General features: G+C 48.7%; 2 protein-coding genes and 2 long non-coding RNA genes across 4 annotated transcripts in view; 1 reads left to right on the forward strand and 3 right to left on the reverse strand.

Moving 5' to 3' along the window:
* LOC120507241 overlaps positions 1 to 2926 on the reverse strand; it is a 55870-nt gene extending 52944 nt beyond the window's left edge. Inside the window, exon 1 of the long non-coding RNA XR_005628702.1 lies at positions 1874 to 2926. This is a non-coding gene — a long non-coding RNA (uncharacterized LOC120507241). The remainder of the gene's footprint in view (positions 1 to 1873) is intronic.
* Positions 2927 to 5222: 2296 nt separating this feature from the next.
* ADO (2-aminoethanethiol dioxygenase) lies at positions 5223 to 8360 on the forward strand. Its single transcript, XM_039719606.1, has one exon. It carries the CDS (start codon positions 5266 to 5268, stop codon positions 6001 to 6003), a length of 738 nt encoding a protein of 245 aa, XP_039575540.1. The 5' UTR covers positions 5223 to 5265; the 3' UTR covers positions 6004 to 8360.
* A 1586-nt stretch (positions 8361 to 9946) lies between these two features.
* Positions 9947 to 12344, reverse strand: EGR2 (early growth response 2). Its single transcript, XM_039719634.1, has 2 exons — positions 11987 to 12344; positions 9947 to 11642 (listed from the first exon to the last, which is right to left on the reverse strand). Exons 1-2 carry the CDS (start codon positions 12276 to 12278, stop codon positions 10144 to 10146), a joined length of 1791 nt encoding a protein of 596 aa, XP_039575568.1. The 5' UTR covers positions 12279 to 12344; the 3' UTR covers positions 9947 to 10143.
* An 802-nt stretch (positions 12345 to 13146) lies between these two features.
* Positions 13147 to 16977, reverse strand: LOC120507274. The gene is made up of 3 exons (XR_005628710.1): positions 16869 to 16977; positions 15909 to 15964; positions 13147 to 13737 (listed from the first exon to the last, which is right to left on the reverse strand). It is a non-coding gene; the product is annotated as an uncharacterized LOC120507274 (long non-coding RNA).
* Between the last annotated feature and the right edge of the window lie 6661 nt (positions 16978 to 23638).

Below are 23638 nucleotides of genomic sequence, written 5' to 3' on the forward strand. Positions count from 1 at the left end.
CTATATCTATTATTTATTTAAAATTGAAAAATATTCTTTGCCTGTCCTTTCCTTCTTAAATTTGTCCTTGTTGATTAGCCCTATATAGATCCCCACTGGGATAAAATTGATCCCAAGTCATTAAGAAATTAAGTTGTTCTCTCTCTTGCTGAAAAATTATTCTTAAATAATGTGTTACATGTATAACCAAAGGCAATTAAGTTACTATGGCTTGACCTGTGTGACAGCCATACTCAGTCCTCCCTCGTGATTCTGAGAAAGAAAGGCTTAGCATCAAGATATTCTGTGCTGAAGCATTTTTGGCAGTGAGGGAAGGCTATGAGTGAGCAAGTGTGACTCAGTGGCACAGCAGTAGCTCTTTAAGCCACTGACAGATTACTTTAGACCTTCCTGGTAAGGCTGTTCCAGAGTTGGTGTGTGACCACTACTCAGCACGGCACAGGCAGTGGCAGTCACACAGCTCACACCCTCTGGGACCCCAGGGTTAGTGACCAACCTACTGCTACCTACTGCCAGTTCTGGGCTCTGAGAGAGTGGAATCACACCCTAGCCTGGGACAAAAGTGCTCTTTTACTGCACCTATCACACAGCAGGTAAAAGTAAATACGGCACTGAGGTCAGTGATAATGAGAACAGACATGCACACAGACACAGGGCTTTCCCTGCAAGGGAGCAGCGTTCTTCCTCCTCACACCCAGGGCTGGCCTTGAGCAGCCAGTGAGTTCAGGAGTATGGCCATGGCTAACCCACAGCAGCCACCACCACAGGCTAACCTGGGCAGCACCAGAGACTCCAGCACAGACCTGATTCACAGCAGTGCAAAGCATGAAGTTGGAGGAGATGAACTCAGATGATCAGAACAAGGCTCGTTATTCCTGCAAATTCATGCACGGGGAGTTGCATGCTGCACAGCCTTTCCTACTCTGAGTCACTCCAACTCCTGCTCTAGGCTGTTCTGTAGCAAACTGTCAATAAAACCCATTAATGATGTGCTTTACCTAGAAAGTGCACTTAACTGAGGAGCTACAACACATGAAGAGGTGAAATCTATGGTTCACAGAACCATAGAATGGCCTGGCTAGGGGCTGACCTTAAAGATCATGTACATCTAGTTCCAAGTCCCCTGCCATGGGCAGAGACACCTTGCACTACACCGGGATGCTCAGAGCCCAGTTCAGCCTGGCCTTGAGCACCTCCAGGGATGGGGCAGCCACTCAGGGCAACCTGTGCAGGGCCTCAGCACACCCACAGTAAACATGTTTTTCATAATATCTACTCTAAATCTATTCTCTTTCCAACTGAACCCATTAACCCTTGTGCTATCTCTACAAGCCTCAGAGAAAAGCCTGTCTCCATCCCTCTTGCAGCCTCTTCAGGTACTGGAAGGCCACAATTAGGTCACCCACATCCATTGTCCAGGCTGAACAAACCCAATTCTCTCAGCCTGTCCTTGCAGGACAGTTGCTCTGTCCCTCTCACCATCTTGGTCGCCTCCTCTGGACTCTCTCCAGCAGTTAATAGAATGCAGGATGCATCTCAGTAAAGAAGTGGTAAAGGTGGGTGGGAGTCTTAATGTTGCATAGATCTGCTTGATGTTTGGTATATATATGAACCTAATTCCCCTTTTGATTTCAGTGCAGTTATATCTAGCACTCCCCTGTGTTTCTACTGATATATAAATTCTCTGATGAATAATTGAGAACCAACTTTCTTTTACGTAAGCCTTTACTGGAGAGCCAGCAAATATTACAGACATGTTGTTTGTCTTCTCTCTTTTCAGTCCTGTTCTCATCTGAGTCACGTTTGGCTAGCATTCCATCTAGCTCCTCGACTGGTGGCAGCTATTAAAACAAAACAACAAAACAAAACACACCTTTGAAGATCCGATGGCAGGAACAGTGCAAAAGAGATGCTCTTTGGCAGAGATTCTTGGGTGTTGTCCTATGTAAGTACACATCTGCAGCTGCTGGCAACATTACAGTAGAGGATGGTTTCTGTACTGCCTGTACAAACTCTGACTCTTGTAAAAAATTCTGGCCTTGTGACACAACATTTAGCAACAGGTAAGCAGAGACTTGCTACACAAGCAGCTGACATCTTCATCCACTACAGATGGTTTTAGGGAATTCTAATTTCTCAAAAGAAATTGGGAGGATGTGGGGAACAACCCCTAAAAGAAAGCTTGAATTAATCAGGGTTTTTCACAAACTTGGAGGGAACTGTAATATGTAACAGCAACAAAGAAGCAAGAAGTTGTTCACAGTTTGGAGTCCAGGTAGAAAGGGGAGGAGACTGAAAGTAGTGGGGTTGGGCAGGAGAAAACAGCTGTGACACTTCCGTTCTCTTTCTGTGTGTGGAAAAACAAAACAAACACAGGAGGAGACCAAAACCATAACCTGAACCTGACCTCCCGCTCACTGGTTGTATCATAAAACCTCCAGCTGAACTTTGGTCATTGCATGACCAACGTAATGCAGTCCCAAAGCCTAGCCAAGCAACACCATGATTTTTTTTTTTCTTTCTCACATATGCTCAAGATAGTAGAGGCCAGTTAAGAATATGGCCTTTCAGAAGAAAAAAACATGTCAATTTAATTGCCAGTTGGCTGGACAGTCTGCTTTCCTGTTGAGGTTGGTTTGTGGGTTTATTTGAATATCAGTGCACTGAAAAAATGTGGGTGTGATACAGGATTTAACTGGAACATTAATATATTTTTGTCTGTATCTGTTAGAAATGGCAATCAATACAGCAGTTAAAAACATTGGTGATCATAAGGTGACCAATTACACAAAATATAAACCTCATCACTAGTTTAATGTGGCACCAGGATTGTCCACATAAAGATGTTCTTAAAATCTTAATAAACATCCTTGTACGTAGAACTTATGATTCATGGTTTACAGAGTGATAAGTAGTGAAAGGGTCAAGTAACTCACCTAATACTCAGCAAGGCAAGAGCAAGCTGAGTTCACACTCAGGATCCTGCTTTTCTCTGCTGATCTTTCCTTCAACTGCACGTTACTCCAAGCACACAATGCACGACAAATACCAAGCATTGTTTCCACAAAAGATCTGATTTTTGTGCTGCATAGAAAAAGAACCAGTGTGTCCAAAAGTGAGTATTCTAGCACTCACTTGCAAGCAAAGTGCAATCATTGGGGTTGGACACAAATAGGTGGCCAATTAAGAATTTATCATTATCACTGATAACAGCACTGCCAAAAATTCCAGTGCACATCTTCACAATTAAATTGCCTGCCCCTGTGAAGGGGGCTGAATAGAACACACTGAACATGGAACCTTCCAATCCTTCTGCTTCTGACAAAATGCCAGTTGCCAACCAACAGCAATGAGTGTCCTCAGGAGTTCATTCTCATGCAGGAAGGCTCACAGACCTTTAAAGACTCTCCCTCTCCACTTGGGATAACGCCCCCTCGTGCTAAGCATCCTGCCAGGTACAGAAATACACACCCCATCTTCACCCTGTGCTCCCAACACCGGCACAGGCAAATCACCCAGCACTTGACAAACAGCTGGAGACTGCAGTGCTTTGTGGCTTCAGGTGGAACTTGAAAGCAGCAGGTCAAATGAACATCCTTCTCTGTGGAGAGAGACGTCATGACCTGAATTTGCATTCTGTGCACCAAATTTGTTTATAGAGGGCAGGAAATAGTTTTGGAAAAAAAGATCCAAGACACATCTTTGTCTACAGCATCAGTATGTCATCCTCTACCGGGCCACCACTTGTCACAACAGTTGTATTTCTGATTCATGCAGAGTATTTATCACTCTTGTGAGGGTGGTGAGACACTTCAACAGGTTGCCAGAGATCCTGTGGATGCCCCATCCCTGGCATGTTCAAAGCCACATTTAACGGGGTCCTGAGCAACCTGATCTAGCAGGTGCTATGTTCCAAGAATCAGATGATCTTTAAGGTCCCTTCCAACACAAACCATTCTATGATGTGTAAGAATATTGTAAAGCCATGTGTATCTTACTTAAGCTTAATACATATCTTACAACTTCAGTTTGCCTTTAATCAAGAAAATACATTGGTTTACCTGGTTTTATAATGATTTTTTTTAACCTGGCAGGCTGCAGCCCCTGGAGTCATATTAGATTATGTAACATCATTCAGCTGTTTCTCAGAACCTAGACCTACCATAGTACTTAAACGCTGCACACCCATGCAAGTAATTGAACTCAAGGTGGAATGAGTCTATATAATTCTGTGACCAGAGCCTAACCTTGTTTAAACAAATCCCAGCACTAACAGGTTAACTTCTGACTTCAAAAGTAAGAATTTTTAGGCATGATCTGCTATGTACAGCCATGTCAATTAGAAAGAAGGTAATAGGATCATTGCCACAAATATATAAATTAAATAAAAACCTGGCAGAATAAATGCAGGACCCTTATTGTACATTAGCCTGAAACAACCACACGCAGGCTCCACCAGGCTGGAGCTGAGCCAAAAGATTATCCATCCTTTCTGTTACACATGGATTCTCTCAGGATCAGCATCTGGAACTCTGTGCTCGTCGGTGTTCACCTGTGGTCAAAGATAATGAATTCAGACACAATCACACTCAGAAGTGACCATAGGAGATGCACGAAGGACAGTACCTGCCGTAGAGCACGACCTCGACCCAATGCTGAAATGAGAGAGGCAGTGCCACAAAACTCAAATCTGGTGAGTTTGCCCAAATGGCGTGGTTATATCAAGCAGTTAGTGATAAAAGATGAATTGTCTATGGGCAGTTGCCATACACCCACGACACCGCACTTGCACTACGTTGCTCAGTTTTACATGGCTTAACTACAAGCCAAGTAACAAGTTGCTCCTGTGCTCCCTCAGCCACCCCCACAGTGGTGGAGAGGAAACGTGTGGCATGGGCAACTTACAGCCGTGGCTTCCCCGGCCGCAGCGCAGCCCCGGACAGCCGTGCCAGAGCCCCGGGGAGCGGGACCCTCAGCGCGGGGGCAGCGGCCGCTCCCGCCGGCCCGCCTCCCCTCACGCCCGCCTCCCCTCAGCGCCCAATGGCAGCCGCCCCAAGCTCTGGGAGCCGGCCGGCCCCGCGGCCCCTCGCGCCCCCTCACCTCAGCCGCCCTCCTTCTCCTTCCTCCGCGCTCCCCGGCGGGGTCCCAGCCCGGACTACGAGCCCCGTGGTGCCCGGCGGCGGCGCGGCTGCGCGGCGGGCCGGGGGCGGTGGCGGAAGCGGAGCCGGGCCCCGCCCGCCGCGGCCGGGCCGGGCCGTTGCCGCCATGCCCCGGGACAACATGGCCTCCCTGATCCAGCGGGTGGCGCGGCAGGCGCGCATCACCTTCCGCAGCCCGGCGGGGCCGGCCTTCGGGGAGAACCTGCACCGCCTGCAGCAGCTGCTGGACGAGGTGCGCGCCGAGGACTTGCACTTGGCGCCGCGGGGGCCGTCGGCCGCGGCGGCGGCGGGCGGGGATCCGCCGTGGGCCGGCGTGGTGCCGCCCGTCAGCTACATGCACATCTGCGAGACGGAGAGCTTCAGCATGGGCGTGTTTCTGCTGCGGAGCGGCGCCTGCATCCCGCTGCACGACCACCCGGGCATGAACGGCATGCTGAAGGTGCTGTACGGCACGCTGCGCATCGCCTGCATGGACACGCTGCCCGCCGGGGCGGCCGCGGCCCCGCCGCCCCCCGCCGCCGGCAGCGGGCCGTGCCTGCGCGCCCTTTTCCGCTCCCGCCAGCAGTACACGCGCGCCTCGCCGCCCTGCCTGCTCTCGCCGCACACCGACAACCTCCACCAAATCGACGCTGTGGACGGGCCCGCCGCCTTTCTCGACATCCTGGCGCCGCCCTACGACCCCCAGCACGGCCGGGACTGCCACTACTACCGGCTGCTGGAGGGGCCGCCGGCGGGCGCGGAGCCGCCCGCGCTGCCGCGGGAGGTGTGGCTGGTGGAGACCCCGCAGGCCTCCGACTTCTGGTGCGGGGGCGAGCCCTACCCCGGGCCTCGCGTCTGCCTCTGAGTCGCCGCCGGCGGCCCGTGCCGGGCGGCGGCCGCTAGGGACGATGTGCGCTCGCCCCGCCGAGAGGGGAAGCCGCCGCCCCCCGCCCGGCCGCCCCCCGAGCCCGGCGGACAGCAGCGCCGCGGGGACGCGGTGTCCCGCGCTGGCTGGAGCTTCGCGGGAGCGCCGTGGGTCAGAACCTTCCTCTGATCGCGGGCTTCGGAGAAATAAAGCGCCAGAATGTGTTTATGCCCTTGGGGCCGATGCGCGGGAGCCGCGTGATTAAGCTGCTCAGCTAAGGGTCGGGGAAATATTCCAGCATCCTGTGTAAATAGTTAGGGCCACGCATCAGGGAGGGGGTTCAGGCTCCAAAGGGAGAGTAAATGCAATAAGAATTGTCACACGGCGCCCCGGCTTTTCTCAGTGGGGCTCCCACTGCTAGAGCCAGCTGGCACCAGGGGACTTGGGGACTGTACCCACTGAGTTTGGGAAGGGGGATTGGTCTGGCTACGGCCTTTGGGGACTGTCTCCAGAGCGATTCTCAAGAAGAGCCGTACCCTGCTAATAAATAACAAATCCAGAACAACTCCTGTGCCAGGACATGCTCCTCCAGTAAATGCCAGTGGTCAATCCCCAGGGCTGGAGTTAAGGAAATTACTTCTCCAAAGTAATGGACACTGTCAGGTTCAGAGTTACTTTTCAACAGTTCTTTCAAGTGTCATATACAAGATCTCGCTATTGCAACTGAGAATTACTGAGTGCATCTATGCATACTTCCTTCAGCAAGAAGGAGACAGCTGCTGATTAACCTCGCTTGGAACATCTAACACTGCAGTGGCAGAAGGTGGCAGAAACTGGGCATCATAAGAGAAAAAACAACTATCCACTGCTGTGGAAGCTATTCTAGAAACACGGCGTATTTGCAAACCCCCAGTATACAGCAGCACATACCCTAGGTACTGATAAGATTTGACCTGATGTCTTCTCTTTAAAGCGTGGTCTGTGTTTTTATATGTGAACGCTTTGGGCTTTTGAAGCCTTGCAGTTTCCATCTTTATACTATTTATAAAGACTACTTTTTCATAAGGCTTTTAAATAAACGTAGAGTAGAAGAGACACCATGAATTTTGCCTTGCTATGATGGAAGCGCTCTGGAGATGCAGTTTGTCCACAGCAGGGGATGCAATCTTTCTAACACGGGAGAGAGTTTTTCTACAGGTGAAGTGCCCCATCTGTGCTGCGGGGACTGGTCTTTTGCCTGTTCATCCTAACACACACTTCGTACCACAAACCCAGGCCAGGGCAGCCTTGGCCATCTCAGTCCTGATTGCGAATTTGAGTAAGAAAACGCGACTTAGCAACCTCCTAAGTGATGTACCAGCCTGCTCCAGAAATCATTTCACAACTGGCTTCACTTTTCTGTGTATTTATAAAAGCAGACTTGTTTTTCCTGTACAGTGGCTTGTATGTGTGAATTTTTAAATGATTCTGATATGGCATTGCTGCTTTTTTTTTCCTGGCCTGCGAAAGAATGAATGTAATATAGAAGTCAGCATTATGCATGCATGGATTAATTATTTTGCAAGGAAAAAATTGGTAGAAATTATTTCAGGCGATTTCCATTTATTCTTTGAGCACTTAAAGGTGTCTGATATTTCTGTAGCTGGCTTACCTGTTTTTCTTGGAATTCCCCTGCAGCTTAGCATTAGTTAATGTTTAACAATTCTTGATCGAATGTAGTCATTAATTATAAGGCAATGCCTCCCTGTGTTACAGCCTGTTTCTACCTCTCTCCAAGCCTAATGCAGACAGTTATCCTTTTTCAGAAGTCCACAAAGAGGATAGCATGGTGCATGCAAACAGCTGTACTGGAAAAACAAACTGCGACAGTGAGCATTTTTCATCCTAAATACTCTATCCTCCCCTTAGGTCTTTCTGCTGAGTTTTTAATTTTTTTCCTCCATTCCTCCATGTGTAAAACCTAGTCAAGATGTTTAGTGGGACAGTATTTAATGCATCTTTGTGAAGAGGACAGCATGGTCACGCTGCGGAGTGCTGGTTAACCATGGCAAAATCTTTTTTTTTCTCTCTTGTTTTTCCTTTTTTTTTTTTTAATTAAGGTGTTAGTACCAAAGTATTTAAAGCTGGAAAAATAGCAAAGAAAACCTGAGATGCATTTTTTTTAAAAGCCTCTTTGTGTAACTTCTTGCTTACTCACTAATTGAAACTTACTTCCTATGTTCTGGATATCTGTAAGCAGAAGGTTTAAGTCTGTAATGCCATTCCTTCTCTCTGCAGTCTGGTTATTGTGTTTTCACGACAGCAAAATAACTATTATTGCTGAATTGTAAAATAAATACAAGATATCTCACCAGTGACCAGTCATTACTTTCCTTCACAAGTACGACAGCCTCGAGCCAAGCACGGTACGGAGCTCTGGTTTCTTTGGCCTGACAGTTGAACAGTGTGACCAGCTTTTCCTTGGGAGGCGATGCTTAGCCCTGGATTCTCAGCCCAGATCCTGCGGGCAAATCCAGGCACATACACTATTGCTGCTTCTGAAGCTGGCTCTCAGTGTAAGGCACAGACAGGAGTGTAGGACCATTGATACTGTGCCATGTGAGGTGCTCTTGTAGCCGTACACTAGTCACCAGCAGTTTCCTTAGTTCACATCTTTTATGATTTCAGTGTTGTTTATATCATTTTTGCTTTTGATTTGGGTTTTAATTTTGTAGCGTGGCTGGAGACAGTTTGGACAGTGCAGGGGGAGCCTTGGATTGTGTCTGGGTAGCTGAGATAGCAATTTTGCTCAAGATGCTCTGGCTGTGACCAAGCTTTGGTTATCCAAGGCTGTGGCGGTACCTGCAGAAGCACAGCAGTCGAGGAGGCCACAGCTTCTGTATGACATCCCTCCAGCTGGCTGTGGTCTCTTGGGGGCCAGGACCATGTGGGATCAGGTGGCAAAACTGCAAACCGGGATGTGAAGGCTTACTTGTGCTGCTAAGGTGGATGGCGGGGCAGTGAGCGCAGCTTCTCCTGCAGAGGCTGGTCCATGCCCAACTTCAAAAGCTGTCTTGGTTCAAAACCGGACATGTCGCTTCAGCTCCCACTGAAGAGCAGCTGCCCCAAAAGCCGGCATGAGTTCCAGAAAACGGGGAGCAGGGATTTCTATCAGACAGAAAAGGCAGGTGCTGCTGGGGCTTTGCACTATGGGACCTAACACCTGGGCAAGCAGAGGCTGGGAACCACCAAGAAAGGGCTTAACCCCTTCGCCCCGCTGTGCTGGACTGTGGTGTTAGTGATGTCCATCCTGCACAGCTCACCTCTGCAGGGCGGGCCGCACCAGGGATCTGTGTGGCAGAGGGGCAAGCCCGCGGGGCGCTTACGGCCCTGCACCGATTGCAGGATCTGATGGTGGGGCCGAGGCCGGAATAGCATTTAAAAAAACGAAAATAAGTTTACAAAAAAAAAAAAAAAAAAAAGGGCAACCCCGGGCGCGGGCGCGGCACCGCCCGCGCAGCTCCGCGCCGCCGGGAGCCGCTTCCCCCGAGCGGCGGCCGTCGGGGCGGCGGTACTCACTGTTCCGGAGCCCACTCGCGGAGGTTGCCTGGGGCGGATCGTAACCGCGGAACAAAACAGAATGAGTCAAAAAAAACCCACCCCGCTCCCTGGTTAATATTATCCCGTCTCCGAGGGAAATTCCCGCGCCCAAAAGCGAGTGTTTGTACGCTGGGGCCGAGGCCGCAGGTTTTCCACGCCGAGGCTTTGCGGGGCGGTGCGGTGCGCCCGTCGGACCCCGGCCGGGCTGCCCCGCAGTCCGTCCCGGACCCCGGGACGCGGCACGGGTCGGGGACGGGCGGGGAACACCCCCTCCCTGGGTCAGGCCAGGGAACCTACGGAAATAAAGATGTCAATTTAGCATAATTAAGAGATTTATTTGTCGTCTTTTATAAACTTTGTAAGCACCTACCCTATTGTCGAAAAGTTTATTTACAGAGTGGCCAGAAAGATACCCCCCCCTCTCCTTCCAGCCCCCGTTAGTGGTTGTGCATTATTCGTGTTACCTGCGGCGCGCTGGGTCCCGGCCGACCACGGGCGCCGGTCCCAGCCCGAGTATTTACATCCTGTCCCAAGTCCTACTACAAACGGAACACTTTTAAGTCACCAAAAAGAAAAACAAAACCAAAACCCCAAACCAGTGCGTACAAAAATATAGTCTCTAAAAAAAAAAAAAAATCCCAATATTAATAGGCAGAAATGTACAGCCATACTAAAACCAGGGAGGGAAAAACTTTCCGGTCTCGGTGTCGCCGCTGTCGTCGGAGCGGATCGGTAAGGCACCCCCCACATGCAGACAGGGGACCGGGCTCTACACCACACAAGGCACCAAGGACACCTCACCACGACGGCACTGCATGCATCCATCCTCCCGCCGCAGCCCCTATGTACACCCGCCGCTCCNGTCCGCGTCCGCGCCGCGCAGGGGGCCAGGGCGGCGGTGCCGCTCCCGCCGCCGGGTTGCGGGCACCCGCCGGCGGCGGCGGCTCCTTTTCGTTCCTTCTGGCGCAGGTGAATCTTGGTGTGCCGCTTCCTTTCATCGGAACGGGCGAACTTCCTACCGCAGAAATCGCAGGCAAAGGGTTTCTCGCCGGTGTGCGTGCGGATGTGGGTGGTGAGGTGGTCGCTGCGGCTGAAGCTCCGCATGCAGATGCGGCACTGGAAGGGCTTGTGGCCCGTGTGGATGCGGAGGTGACGGGTGAGCTCGTCGGAGCGGGAGAAGCGGCGGTCGCAGCCCTCGGCGGGGCACGGGTAGGGCCGCTCGTGGACCGGCGTCTTGCTGGGCCGGTTGGGGTACTTGCGGGGCCGCAGAATGGGCCGCAGCGGCAGGTGGTGCGGGCTGTAGGCGCCGGCGGGCAGCCGGGCGCCCGCACCCTCGCCCCCGCCGCTGCCGGGAGCGCTGCCGGGGGCGGCGCCCGCCGGGGGCGCCCCCATCGTGAAGTTGCGGATGGTGGAAAGCGGCGTGAGGGGCGGCGGGACGCGGAGCGAGTCGAGGGGGCAGGGGAAGGGCTTGCGGTCGGGGCCGGCGTGGAGCTCCCGCTGGCACTGAGGCGGCGGGAAGAAGCCGCCGTACTCGGGGATCATGGTGAAGAGCCCGCCGTCGGCCGCCGCCGCCTTCGGTGAGGGGTAGGAGGGCGGCGGGGGAAAAGGCAGTGCCCCGCCGCCGGCGGCGGGCAGGAAAGCCGAGGAGGGGTCTTGCGGGTACAGGTCACCGCAGCCCGAGTAGGGCGGCGGCGGAGGAGAGTAGAGATGCTCCAGGTCGGCTGGCTGGCCCTGTGCCATGGTGCAGCCGAGGGCCCCGGCCAGCGGGTTGGGGGAGGTGGCGGAGGCGGCGGTGGCCGAGGAGGCGGCGGAGGAGGCGGAGGAGGCGGCGGAGGAGGCGGCGGAGGAGGGCGTGCTGACCCCCTGCAGGATCCCCGCGCTCACGATGTTGATGATGCCCTCGGGGTAGCAACCGGCGCCAGGGTACTGCGGGTCGATGGAGAATTTGCCCATGTAGGTGAAGGTCTGATTTCGGGAAGCCGGGGCATTGGGCGCGAAGCCGCCACCGTAGGGCAGGTCCAGGGCCCGCTTGTCGCCCATGTCCACGTTGATCATGCCGTCTGGGGGGGCAAGGAGCAGGTCAGCCCTCCGCGCCGCCACCCGCCGGACGACCGGCACCGGTCCCAGCCACCGCCCGCCCCGGCCCGGCGCGGGGCTGCGGCGCGCACATGTTGCGCTCCGGAGGCAGGGGGGCTCCGCGCCGACTGCAACTTTCCCCCCCGAACTGGGTGCGGAGGTAGGGCTGCCGCGAAGGGGCGGCGGGGACCCGGCCGGGCGGCGGGAGAGCCCCGGAGAGGGTCCCGGCGCCCCGTCCCAGCCCGTCCCCCGCCCGCCGCCCCGAGTCTCCGCCGCCCCGGCGCTCTCCGCGGGCGGCCCGGCCCGCACCTGCGAGGGCTCCGCTTACCTCCTGCCACACCGCTCATCTGGTCGAACGGCCCTGCCAGGTCGGCATTGGGGAAGATCGCGACCGAAGTTGGCAGCGCGGCGGAGATGTCATCCGCCGGGTAAATGGCCTCGGGGAGCTGGTGCACGAACCCACCGAGGGTCACCGGGATCTTGTCTACCGCCTTGGCGGTCATCATGGGGCCCGCGGTGCCCCGGGAGCGCCGCGCTCCCGCCGCAGCTCGCGCTGGAGGACAAGTCTGGCGGTAACTATTTATGGGGGCCCCCTGAATGCCCGGGACGTCACTGCCCATATAAGGACTGAGGAACGGGGCCCGGCGGTCACGTGGGCGCCCGCGTGTGGGACCCGGCGGCCCGCGCCCGCCCCCCGCCCCGCGCACCCTCCGCGCCCCGCGCCCCGCTCGGCCCCCGCCGCCGCCCGCCGCGCCGCCCAGGGGGGTATTCCGGTGGCGGGGCCCTTGTCCTAAAAAGGCGAGGATCCGGCCCCGCCCCGCCTGCCTTTTTAGGGCTTGTTCCGGAAAAATTTTAAAAAGGTTCGGAAAAGCAGAGGAGGTCCCGGGGCCGCCCCGCCAGACCCCGCTCACTTTCTCAGCAGCCTGTAACCGCAAACCGGCGGCGGGTCAGGAAACAGCCGCATGCACGGAATAGAGCTTCTCCTTTGTCAAAGAAAAAGTAATTTTAAATAATAAATTTTTTTTTTCTGAATTACGGGTGGAAAGAGCCGCCGAACAGAGCGACTCGGCGGCGCTGCTTGTTTTGGAAAGTGTCTGATCTATATATACCGCCGCGAAAACGGAACCGCCTGCTCCGCCGTCGCTGGGTTGTTATTGTACCGACGGGCACAAGCGAGGACGGGACCGGGAGGGGGGACAGGAGTGTCTCCCCCGCCCCACCTCGTTCCGTTCTGACCCTGCCGCTCCTGCTTTGCTCAGTTCAGCCTCGTGCTCCCACAGTTTCCATCCTCAGTGACATTTCCACTGCCGCTTTTGCTTTATTTCTCCATGATCTCCTCCATAACGAGGGTATCAAACCAAAGAGTGCTTAAATTCTGGCTTTTTTTTTTTTTTTCCTCCAAAGTACTAAAAATAACCTCCCTTGTGCCTCCCTTCCCAGGAGAAGCCAATCTTTCATATGCTGTTCCCAAGCTTAGAGCTTGCAGCCCCTACATCTTCTTGCTGATGAGGGTGTCAGATGTAATTATTTTTGAAAGCTGTATCCCGTGTCACTAATCTCATTACTTGGGGATATTTCATCTCGTGGCTGTTTATTACTGCATTTAGGAAAGCAACTCTCACATATGGTCTGTAGCGTGCGAGGCCCTTTTTCAATAGTCTGCAGCGAAAAAAAACAACCCATTGACAACCCAAGCAGCAGCAAGACATGGCAACATATGAGAGATATTATGACAGTGCATTCCTGTTCCAAAGCAACAAGCCAGAGAATACATAGGAAAGCTGAAAACTCTTTGCTTTCATTTTTGACTGCAGCTACCAATGTTTACAGGTCTAATACATTACAGCCTGTGCCGCAGAAGAGGGGTGTGCTCGGGCATCCCTGTGGGGTATAGACTTACCTGCTGCCTTGGCTCCCAAGCACTGTCACAGTGTCTCTCAGAGCCCTCTTTATCCATGCCACACCTCACACCCCAGCTGAGAAAGGCTCCTTCAGTTCCTCTAGGTCACTGCTTTGGTGATGCTCCAGGTTCATTACTTGTCCAGCCATCACACCACGGAGTCCTAGACAGCAGCATCCCTGGAAAAATAAAGGTTTTAGGGGCATTTGTTAAGGAATAGTAGGCATAAAGCCAGATATTTGCCTTGATGAGAGATCAGGGAAGTATGCACAGTAATTAGTAAATATGTAACAGTGGGTTTTAACGTAGATTTTTGTTACCAGTCCTCTCTAGCACTTAATGTACAGCCAATACAGTTTGACATATGAGATTTAGTTGAAAGCAAGCTTTCAGTGGGATTCTAGATATTTTCATTTAAAAAAACCACCTCAATTTAAAAGTAAAATTTAAAAGTGTGACAGAGAGACAGGTTCTGGGAAATTTGACTGAAAAGTAGGAGCAATTGTATTGTACCTTTCTGTTACAGCTGAGCTATAATTGGTCTAATCGCTACTATGAAAGAACAAAATATTGGAATCTGTTGTGCAGTGGGGTGAGTTACTTTACATGAATTTGAGAAACAGTAACTCTAAGTGCAGTACCCTCCTTACTGCAAAACATTGCAGATATCTCAGATTTAGGGCTTATAGATATTCTACATCATCTTGTATTAATCCAAAATACCATATGCCCACTGATAACACTAAATCATAATGCACACAGAAGAAAGGAGAACCAAGGTTTCACACCCCACCTTAATCCCCCCATGAATCAACTCTAGCTTTGAACTAACTTGGCTAATTTAATATTCTTCCACTATGGAAAAGGACTGAATGAAAGACCAACACAAATAAAATTTAACTTCACCTGTGGAATACTACTGTAGTTGACTTGGCTGGTTAATTTTAAAAGGCTTCTTAAGAATAGAATAAATTGTGTCTGATTTCCAGCCTTTTCAGGGACAATCAAATCACTCGGCATCTTTCAATGGGGGCTTTGTCTCAATGGCAGCTGGATCTGGTGTGGGGCAAGATGGAAGCATACTTAATGCTCAGTTTCAGGAAGTTGTTGACAGATGAAACTCAAATGTTTCTGGGCCCTTTTCAGATATCCTTGCTGTACTGCTTTGCATGTGCTCTGTACCTTTGATCCCCATTTGGCTGATTACAGCAGACTCTGAAGGTTGGACTGTCCAGCTCACACTGATGTTGATGACCCTTACATGCAGAAATATCCTCATGACTTCTGTGGTTCCTATAACCACGTGGCTTCATATGAGTGACAGATTGTTGGTGCAAATTGCCAAATCCCCGATCACACCAAGAGCCTCAAATATGCCTGACCTCTTAGTGGCTATAGCAGTGATTGAGGATGGTTCAGAGCTGAAAGGCAGAGCTTCTCTCCTATTCCCAACTTCTCTGAAGCCGGGCCCCTTTGGATTTACTGTATTTACTCTCTTAACAAGCTGCTAGGTGACATTGCACTGTGGGTATATTTTCCTGCAGTCATTCTCTACCACCAGTACCTGAGACAGGAGTTGTAGAAATAAAATCATCTTTGCCTGTGTACCTGAGTTGAGAGTGGCTGAGGAAGAAAAGGCAGTTTATCATCTGTGGAGCTGGCAACACATTTAACCAGCTTAGCATCACACATTTGAGTCATCTCTCCAGGGGGTTACTATGCTTTTGCAGCAAAACTCACCCGACCTCCTGTGCTAACAGGCCTGCATGGGAAACACACCCTGCTGCTTCCACTCTGCATCCTGCTGCTTTCAGGAGGGTTAAGGTGGCCCCAGCTCAGCAGGTGCCCTAGGGAGTAGGAAGTCATTTGGGAACAGGGAGATGTTTACAGATTGGAGATGAATGACCCTGACAACAGCAAAGAATGTCTGTCCTAAGTATGGGCTAGATTCATGTTTGGGTTGGTGAGTTTTTAATGTTTCATGTAAAAGAGAAAACCTTCTCTCCAAAGCTGAATTTCATTTTCCTAAATTTGTCCCTTTGCACTGGGGAAAGATTTGTCATGCCCTCGCAGGAAGAAATGCTTGTTTACTCTTTCACCTTCTGTTTTGGCCAGGGGTGTCTGCTGGACTCCCAGGCTGCTGGCAAAAGCCACTTCCCTTTAGTCTGCCTTGCCTGCCCCTCACAGGCTCTGAGTCTGCACTGGCCAGTCACCAACACCTGGAATCCAGCCAGGGAAACCTGCTGTAAACATGAACTTACAGAAAACATCTGGCTGACTGCTGGCATGCTCGGGGAAGGGGATGGTTAAAGAGCTGAGAAGGCATCCCAGTCTGCCCTAATTACAGTACCTTGAAACCACTCTGTGGTTTTCAGCCAAGGCTGCTTGTTGTCTTAGGATGAGTGCCTGTAAATTTGAAATAAGTAAATAACTTTATTGTGAGTCCTTGGCTTAGGATAGCAGTAGCAGCATTCTGAAGGGTTATTTAAATGTCAATAACTTTTTCTAATTCGGGCTATAGGAATTAATAAACCCATGTGGAATCAATAAACTACTAGTTTAAGTTTGTGTGGCTGTGAACAACTATGTGTGACAGAGAAAACTTCCAGTCAAATAAAACCAACAACGAACTTGTTTGCTCAAAACTTATTCTCGTTAATAAACACAGAAAATTTCCTAGATGTTCCTGTACACGGTTCCTAGCGTATATATAAAATCCGTGGTCCTACTTCCATGAGTTTGCCAGGGAACACCCGAGGGAACGGATGCTCCCGCGGCTGAGGGGAGGGGAGCGGGAGCGTGTGCGGGCTCCACTGCCCTCTCCTGGGGAAAGGCGCTCTCGGGAGCCAGCGAGGACAGCAGCCGAGCAAAGAGCGATGCCTTGGCCTGAGTTCTGCTGCTGTTTCGCCGTATAACAGCACCGCTAAAGGTTTTCATCACACTCGTGCTGCCTCTAGGGAGACTCGAGCCCTGTTGAGTCAGAGATCCCGGCCACAGCCTGTGACCCCCACAACGCCAACAGTGCCGATGGGGGATCACGTACTGCAGTGAAGAGAGAGCAAGCCACAGAGGGCATCCCTGCTGAAAGGCTAAAATATCAGCTCTGCATGCTGCTTGCTGGGGGGACAAAGAAAAAAAAAAAAAGAACAAGGGAAAAAAAAAGTTGCTTCTCAGCTGTGAAAATTACTGGGATACACATGTCATTCATGAGATAAGACTCAAAATAATGACAACTTTGTTTCGAAATAGTGATAGTCTGCCTGAAAAGCTTTACTTTCCAGTCCTTTCTTCTGAAACTAGTTTTACTTACCCTTGTATTTCCTGGTCTAACGTGCCTCCTGTGTTTTGTGTAAACACTGCCTTGTCCCATGGCTGGGCCTTCAGTCCAGAGAGAGACTAATTGAGCACACCCCTTCCTGATGCAAGTGGCCTTCTTCCTTGAAGGACTGAAATAAAACAAGTGCAGCAAGAGTCACATTTTCAGTTCTCTTGGTCCCCTGACCTAGTGTTTGAGTGCTTAGGAAGCCTGTCAGAAGGGTTTCTGGACACATTCACTTTATAGGAAACAGTGTCTTCAGAACTGGGCATAGCTTTTTATCCTCAGGTGACAAGTCAGGTATAACATCTCTCTCCAGCAAACCAGGAGGGAAAGCAAACCTCTAACACAATTTTCCAAGCAGTTTGCTATTGAGAAGAGATAGAGAACACTCTGTGGGGTGTTTCCCAGAAACTTTCCATCTCTCCAAGGAAGCTGGAGCCACTTACATGACTTCTACATTTCCAAGCACTTGTTTGCATTTGCTCTATGTGCCACTTCTCAGAACCTGTTTCCATTTATGTCTCATTTCTCTCCGTTTTGGTCTTAAAGAAGTCTGCCTTCAGCCATGAAAACACTCAGATCTTTGCTCCGGGTAAGTCAATCTATGTGTGGTTCTGGCTTTTCCTTAGTTTTTATCTGCATTTATTTCCTGATCCTGAGGGTATGCCTACATGCTCCAGTTTCACCAGAAGACCATCCTAACTGTGAATTCTTTAGGACAAGGGGATTCAGATTCATTTTCAGCAAAGTTACCCACTGGATGGCTTTTTGTCAGAACAGACAGCAAATTTTATTGCAGCAGAGAATTAAATAAACAAACAAACACCCACCCCCCAACGAGATTAAAATAAGCAACATGTTTTGTTTTAAAATTTCTCGGGCCAGATTTTTAAGTGGCATAAGTTAGCTTGAGTTTTCTGATCATGTAACCTCTACAATCTGAGCAAACAAAAAAATTTGATGTGATTTTATTTACAGTTTGGTTGCTTTTCAAGGCTAAAACCCCAGGTTCTCCTGAGAGCAGGCATGGTCCTTTTCGTCCTATATTTGGGTTACTCCACCTGTTTCACAGGAGGTTGTTGCTGTCTTTGATTTGTTTTCTCTGCTGTGATGTACTGTCCTTGTTCTTTCACCTCCCTTCTCATTCATGTCTCTCTTTCTACTCCCTTGTCCAACCTTCTCAGCTCTCTTTTCCCTCTTCCTCCTCCTGTCTTTCCTCTTCCTTGGTAGTTCCTTTCCTTCTCCCTTATCTAAGCAATTGCTGCCAACATCTATATTTGGAATAGAGTGGGAACAAGCTATTCTTGTGACTTTACTTTGAAATAACTGAGAGGAGCAGATGATTTTCTTTGAATAAATAGAGGGTACATTGAGAAGACAGGCTAGTAAAGTCAAAACAGCATCGTTAGGGAATACCTGCCCAGCAGGTTCATTTTTCCCAATTCTCAGGATAACTTAATCAGGTGTTAGTTCTTGTTTGCTCTGTTGAAGCTTTAAATCCTCCTTTTGTGCATAGTTCCTCTCTCCAGGTTAGTAACCTGAGGTGCTAACAGAGATCTAGCTCATCACCACAATGTCTGCGCTCTCAGACATCAAGAGGAATGACTGCCACCTAACATCTCAGATGCCAAAATTAGGTGAACCTGGTTACACATTTGTTTAACACCTGAACTTAATGTCATTGCATCTCCTGGTGTAGTCACAGGGTACTCTTATAGAGTCCCACTTATACGGGCTAGCACAGAATTATGTTGGGAAGAACAATTTCCTACCATGCAATATGATTTCTTCATGTCTTCTCACATTAACTCCTTCTCATCACCAACTGTTCCTCATCCCCCCTGCCATTTAAGCTGCTGTAAGCAACACATTAACAAAGCCAGCAAGAAACAGAGCCACCCGAACAGGGCAGCACAGAATGTATTTCTCCCTATCTCCCATATTTCTGTGTTTACACAATTAACTCCCACACTGGCAGATCAAACAAGAAATTAGACCAAATAAAAAAATCAGCATCATGGCTTAGCTTGTACCATAGAAAGACCCAAGTCTATTTGTCTACTCCCAAATGAAGCTGGTTCTCTTAGTACTCTACTCCTGTAATGTGTTAATGTGTCAAACAGCTTCATACAGGGGAAGATACATGAAATTACATGCAGAAAAGTGCAAAAACAAGATCTTTCCTTACAAGTTAAGCATCTAAAGGAGAGATGACTGTCAATGTTAGACAAGAAACTAGAAAAAAGTAATTCCTCTACCCACTGATGATTTCCTGGCATTTTACAAATGTTCCAGCTAACAGAAATGGTCATTTTGACTTGGTACTTCAACAGTGGTGTCTGCAATAATTGTAAATAAGTTCAGTTTGCCTATGGAATATAAGTCAATACCAGTATCTTAGGAGGGCAAGGCTGACAGATCTCTAACGCTTTTCTATCAGACTAATATAAAAACAGATCAGTCTTCAAGCAAACAGATTCTTTTCCATGTTCACACTACTACTACTGCCACCACACTGCAGATCTTGAATGTGCAGTGTAGACCAACAACAAACAGCCTAAGCAAAGGGAAAAATGAATGACCCAGGCTAAGAAGCACCATCTACTCTCAGCATTAGCAGCAATTCCCAGGAGAGATTGCCAAGTGTCTCTGGGCTTCTGTCCCTTAAAACTGAGCACAAGGGAATTTAGTGCATGCAGACATAACAATGTAATAACATTTCATACTGAATTAAGTGCATGTGCAATGGTTAAGTGCATTTGATCGGTATCAGATGAGTTTTTGCAATTTTGTGCTGCCATAGAAAGGACATATCTTTTATTTATGTGTTCCCAACCTGAGGATGACAGACAAATCAGGTTTGGCATATTTACAGAACACTGATTAAAATGGTGAACTCAGAGTACCCTCCCCTGTTACCTCTCCATCCCCTGTCCCATCCCTGCCATGCTGGCAACTTGCAGCTTTCCTCTCAGTCTCCTTGATTCCACATGCTCAGTGCAGCTGAGTAAAAACTGCAAAGAGCATCTGAAAAATAATCTTTAGTTTAAGGCTCACAGGGCATTCAGGGCACAGACCTGGGCCAGTTTACTGAAGAGGTAGTTAGCCCACAGCTGTGTGGCTGCAAACAACTCTGCGTTCACTAGCCCAGGGACCAGAAACTGCTTCCCAGGCTCTCAGGAGTGCAATGTGTCTTTGATTTTATAATTGAGCAGATATAGGATGTAACTATGGCTTGGTTGTACCTAAGCCATAACCAAACCCCACTGAGATGTGCACCCCACCCTCCCTGGTCTGGAGAAGCTGAGAAAATAAGCATTTTCTGTATCTTTCTAGCACCACTCAGAATGGAGGGAATTTTTCTACCCAGAGTCCTTGCTCATGGTATGTGATGTGCTGGATTCAGTCCTTTTTTCTGGCTAAAAGCATCTCAGCCCATTTCTTTAATCTTACAGGACAGCACCCAAAACCATGTCTCAGGGCCACTCTCAGCGCCTCCCCATGTCTTTATGACTAAGGCTTTGGGCTTTATGTGAAGTGAGCCAGCTGCACTGTCTTCATATTGGGGGTCAGGGTACTTGCCTGGAGAAGAGCTGAGATCCAGCAGGAAGACAGAGCTTGTGTTCCAATTCCTGCATTCCAGTGTTGTGCAGGTCACAAGGAGCCCACAGGCTGTGCATCTGTAGAAAGGTGAATGAGAAAACCCTAAGTGCTGCATTACAAGTAGTTAAAACCACAGCCTGCAAGCACTCTCCAGGCATCCAAGGATGGACAATCACTGTTGCCATACTCACACCCCAGCCCCCAAAAGGACATGGAAAAAGAAGGTGTGAAGAAAGAGCTGCTCCACACAGATGATGTTTTTTACCTTAACTCATAAAAGGCACAGGAAGTATTCACCCTGGGATGTACAATAGCAGCTCCTTAAAGCTAGACTGAATAATCATAGACTCACAGAATCAAAGAATCAACTAGGTTGGAAAAGACCTTGGAGATGATCAAGTCCAATCTATAATAATAACATATGCTCATAACCACATCATATTCCATGCTGTGACTGAGGACAGTGCTTGTGCTGGAGCACACTAAAAACAGCATCTCTGCCACATGCCTGGACAGCCTGACCAGGCCTGCCACGGACTTTGCAGACTTTTTGATAAGCACAATTATTGAAACACAATTTCAAGTTGACAACATGTTTAAAAACACACACAATGTCAGAGGAGGAATGAAATGTTGCTTCCCCCTCCTTCCCCAATCTCATTACAGGCTAAGGAAAAATAATGTATGGAGAATAATACTTCACCATCTAAAGAGTTTTTCTGGTTTCTAAATCTAGTGAAGAGTCATTGTATATTTTGACAGAAAAATGGATCAAAATAATAAAGTGAATACAAAATTATATTGCTGTCAATAATTTAATTTACACAAAATAGCACTGTGACATGGTAATTGTTATATATGATGCAGCATTCAGTATAATATTTGGAGAATGCATTATAGAAAGTCAACATTTAACTACTAAAATCAACTTACATAATCAAAGCTGTCAGAGAATCTTTACAGTTTTATATTAATTTGAATGTAATTTACTATAGAGGTGTCATTCTTAGAGGTACTTACAATAGTTAATGATCTCTGCATTTCCATTATAAAATCCTATTTTCAAAGGTTCATCACTTGGTCTTAAGAACTCTGAACCCTCCGGCACATTTTCCTTTTCCTTACAAAAACTCTGTTAGACAGTTTAAACTTTTCTCTCGGAGCAGATACTGTGGTGGTTTTCCAAATTAATTTTGAGGATTTGCTAATTTGCTGCTTGCCACCCCAGGATCTCAGAAAAAGAAGGGTTCTTTACAGAAGAAGTCATTACAGTTACATTTTCTTCTTCCATTTTCCTGAGCATGTTACCCCTCAGACCATTTTTCTTGCTGAAAAATCTAAGTATCTTCCAATATTGCAACCAAGGCTTCTCATCATTCCTTCACTCTTTCCTGTTTTGCTGCCTTTAAGCTTTCTTCCAGGTCTTTCTCCTCATCTCAGACTTTGACTCCCAGCTCTGTTCTGTGTCTTCTCAGAGGCACCCACATTTATTCTCGCATCTGTTACTTCCATGGCGCCTGTCAGTCCATGGGCTCTCCAGGCTGCAGCCTGTCAGCCTCACACCTTTTTTCAAGCTGCAACCATAATTCACTTTTCCAACCCATTCTAAGTCCAACAATTAGTTTTGCTCTAGCAAGTACATTTCTCTCCCTAATCCTTCAGGCTTGATTCCTATCAGACATTTGCCATCACCCACCCAGACCTGCTCTGTTGGTCGCTTGGTGATTTCCAGTTTGCCAGCCACAGGAACTCTGCAGCCCTGAGGCATTAAAGCTGTTTTCCCCTGCCTCAGGCTTTCTGCCCAGGGGGTAGGACATTGCAAATCAACTGCCCACAAATACCTTGTGCAGGTCATTTCCAAAACCGGAATTTGAAAGGCAGATTGTCAAAACAAACCTATTACCCATAGTAAAACTAAAACTAATAATTACCTTACTTTGGCAGACCTGCTCCAGTTCATGGGTCTAGTTTTCCCAAATCCTGCTCAAATTCACTTATTTTTCATCCATGTCACACACACAGCTGTCATAGATCCCCTAGCTTTCTGCAACCTCAGTGTTATTAGGCAAGACCCAACATGGAGAACTGCATCCAAAATCCAAATTATTATTACCATGTAAACATTTAGATTTACACAGACGTAGTTTTGTCACTTATCCAGGATCTATTTATTTTCTCTACAAGGAGAAGAACTTTTTAAAATATTTGGGATGTTCTATTCTAGCCATTCAGTCTTTTTATGGCCACTTTTGTCCATTGCCCACATTTACCCAAAACACTTCCCTCCTTTTTTCCATCATTGTCATTTCAGTGTTTGAAAAAAATGAATATATTACTTCCTAATAATTCAGTGATGGAATAAGATGGAAATCTCCTTTCCCTTACACACACTGGAAACAAGATTTGCAGCTTCAGACAAAAAAAAATCTGTGGCTTACCTATCATGTTACTGGAGGTGGAAAGAGAAACTGTCTCATAGATGTCATGTTGTGATGATGGACTTGATTCAAGGGAAATGTGCTCATATTTGGACTGGATAGCACTGGTGACTGACTCAGCAAGTCAGTTTAACTAGGACAGATAACAATGGGAGTATTCTATTTGATTGTTCAGATTCATAATTTAGTGATACAAAGAAACTCTAGAAATTACTTTTATTTTTCCCAGTGGATATCCAGCTGGACAAGAAGAATTAGTGTCTGAATAAATTATATTTTATAGAGGCATTTGACACACTTCAGATTTTTATTCTGGTTTTGGGAAAAAGCCCTGGAAGACTGACGATAGTATGGACTACTGTCTGAAAGCTCCGGATGTTATTTCATCATTCTTTGTGTTGAGGAAACAGGACTGGAAGATAAAACTTTAATACTGTCAGAAAAGTCAGCCACTGTATGGATCTCTTCTCTGCGGGATGAATGGGACCTGACAAACGCAGGAGCTTAGAGGATGATCTTCCAGACTGGATGATAATTCTTCCATTTTCACTGTCCCTCAGAAGAATCTACCAAACCTGTTTATCTTCATTCAGTATTTTTACTGCTTGAATCTCAATGAAGAGGTTTTCCTCTGATGTAGGTAGTCTGTTACCAAATGCCTGCTCTCCCGAGGTTGACGCCCACTTCATTCAAGTATTCCTGGTGCAGCGGGGATGTTAG

Source organism: Passer montanus, unplaced genomic scaffold (genome assembly GCF_014805655.1).
Source record: "Passer montanus isolate IOZ18808 unplaced genomic scaffold, ASM1480565v1 scaffold42, whole genome shotgun sequence".
Taxonomy (NCBI): Eukaryota; Metazoa; Chordata; class Aves; order Passeriformes; family Passeridae; genus Passer; species Passer montanus.

Excerpts from the sequence above, each read along its gene's own strand:
- ADO (XM_039719606.1), top strand. The coding sequence starts at position 5,266 with ATGCCCCGGGACAACATGGCCTCCCTGATCCAGCGGGTGGCGCGGCAG.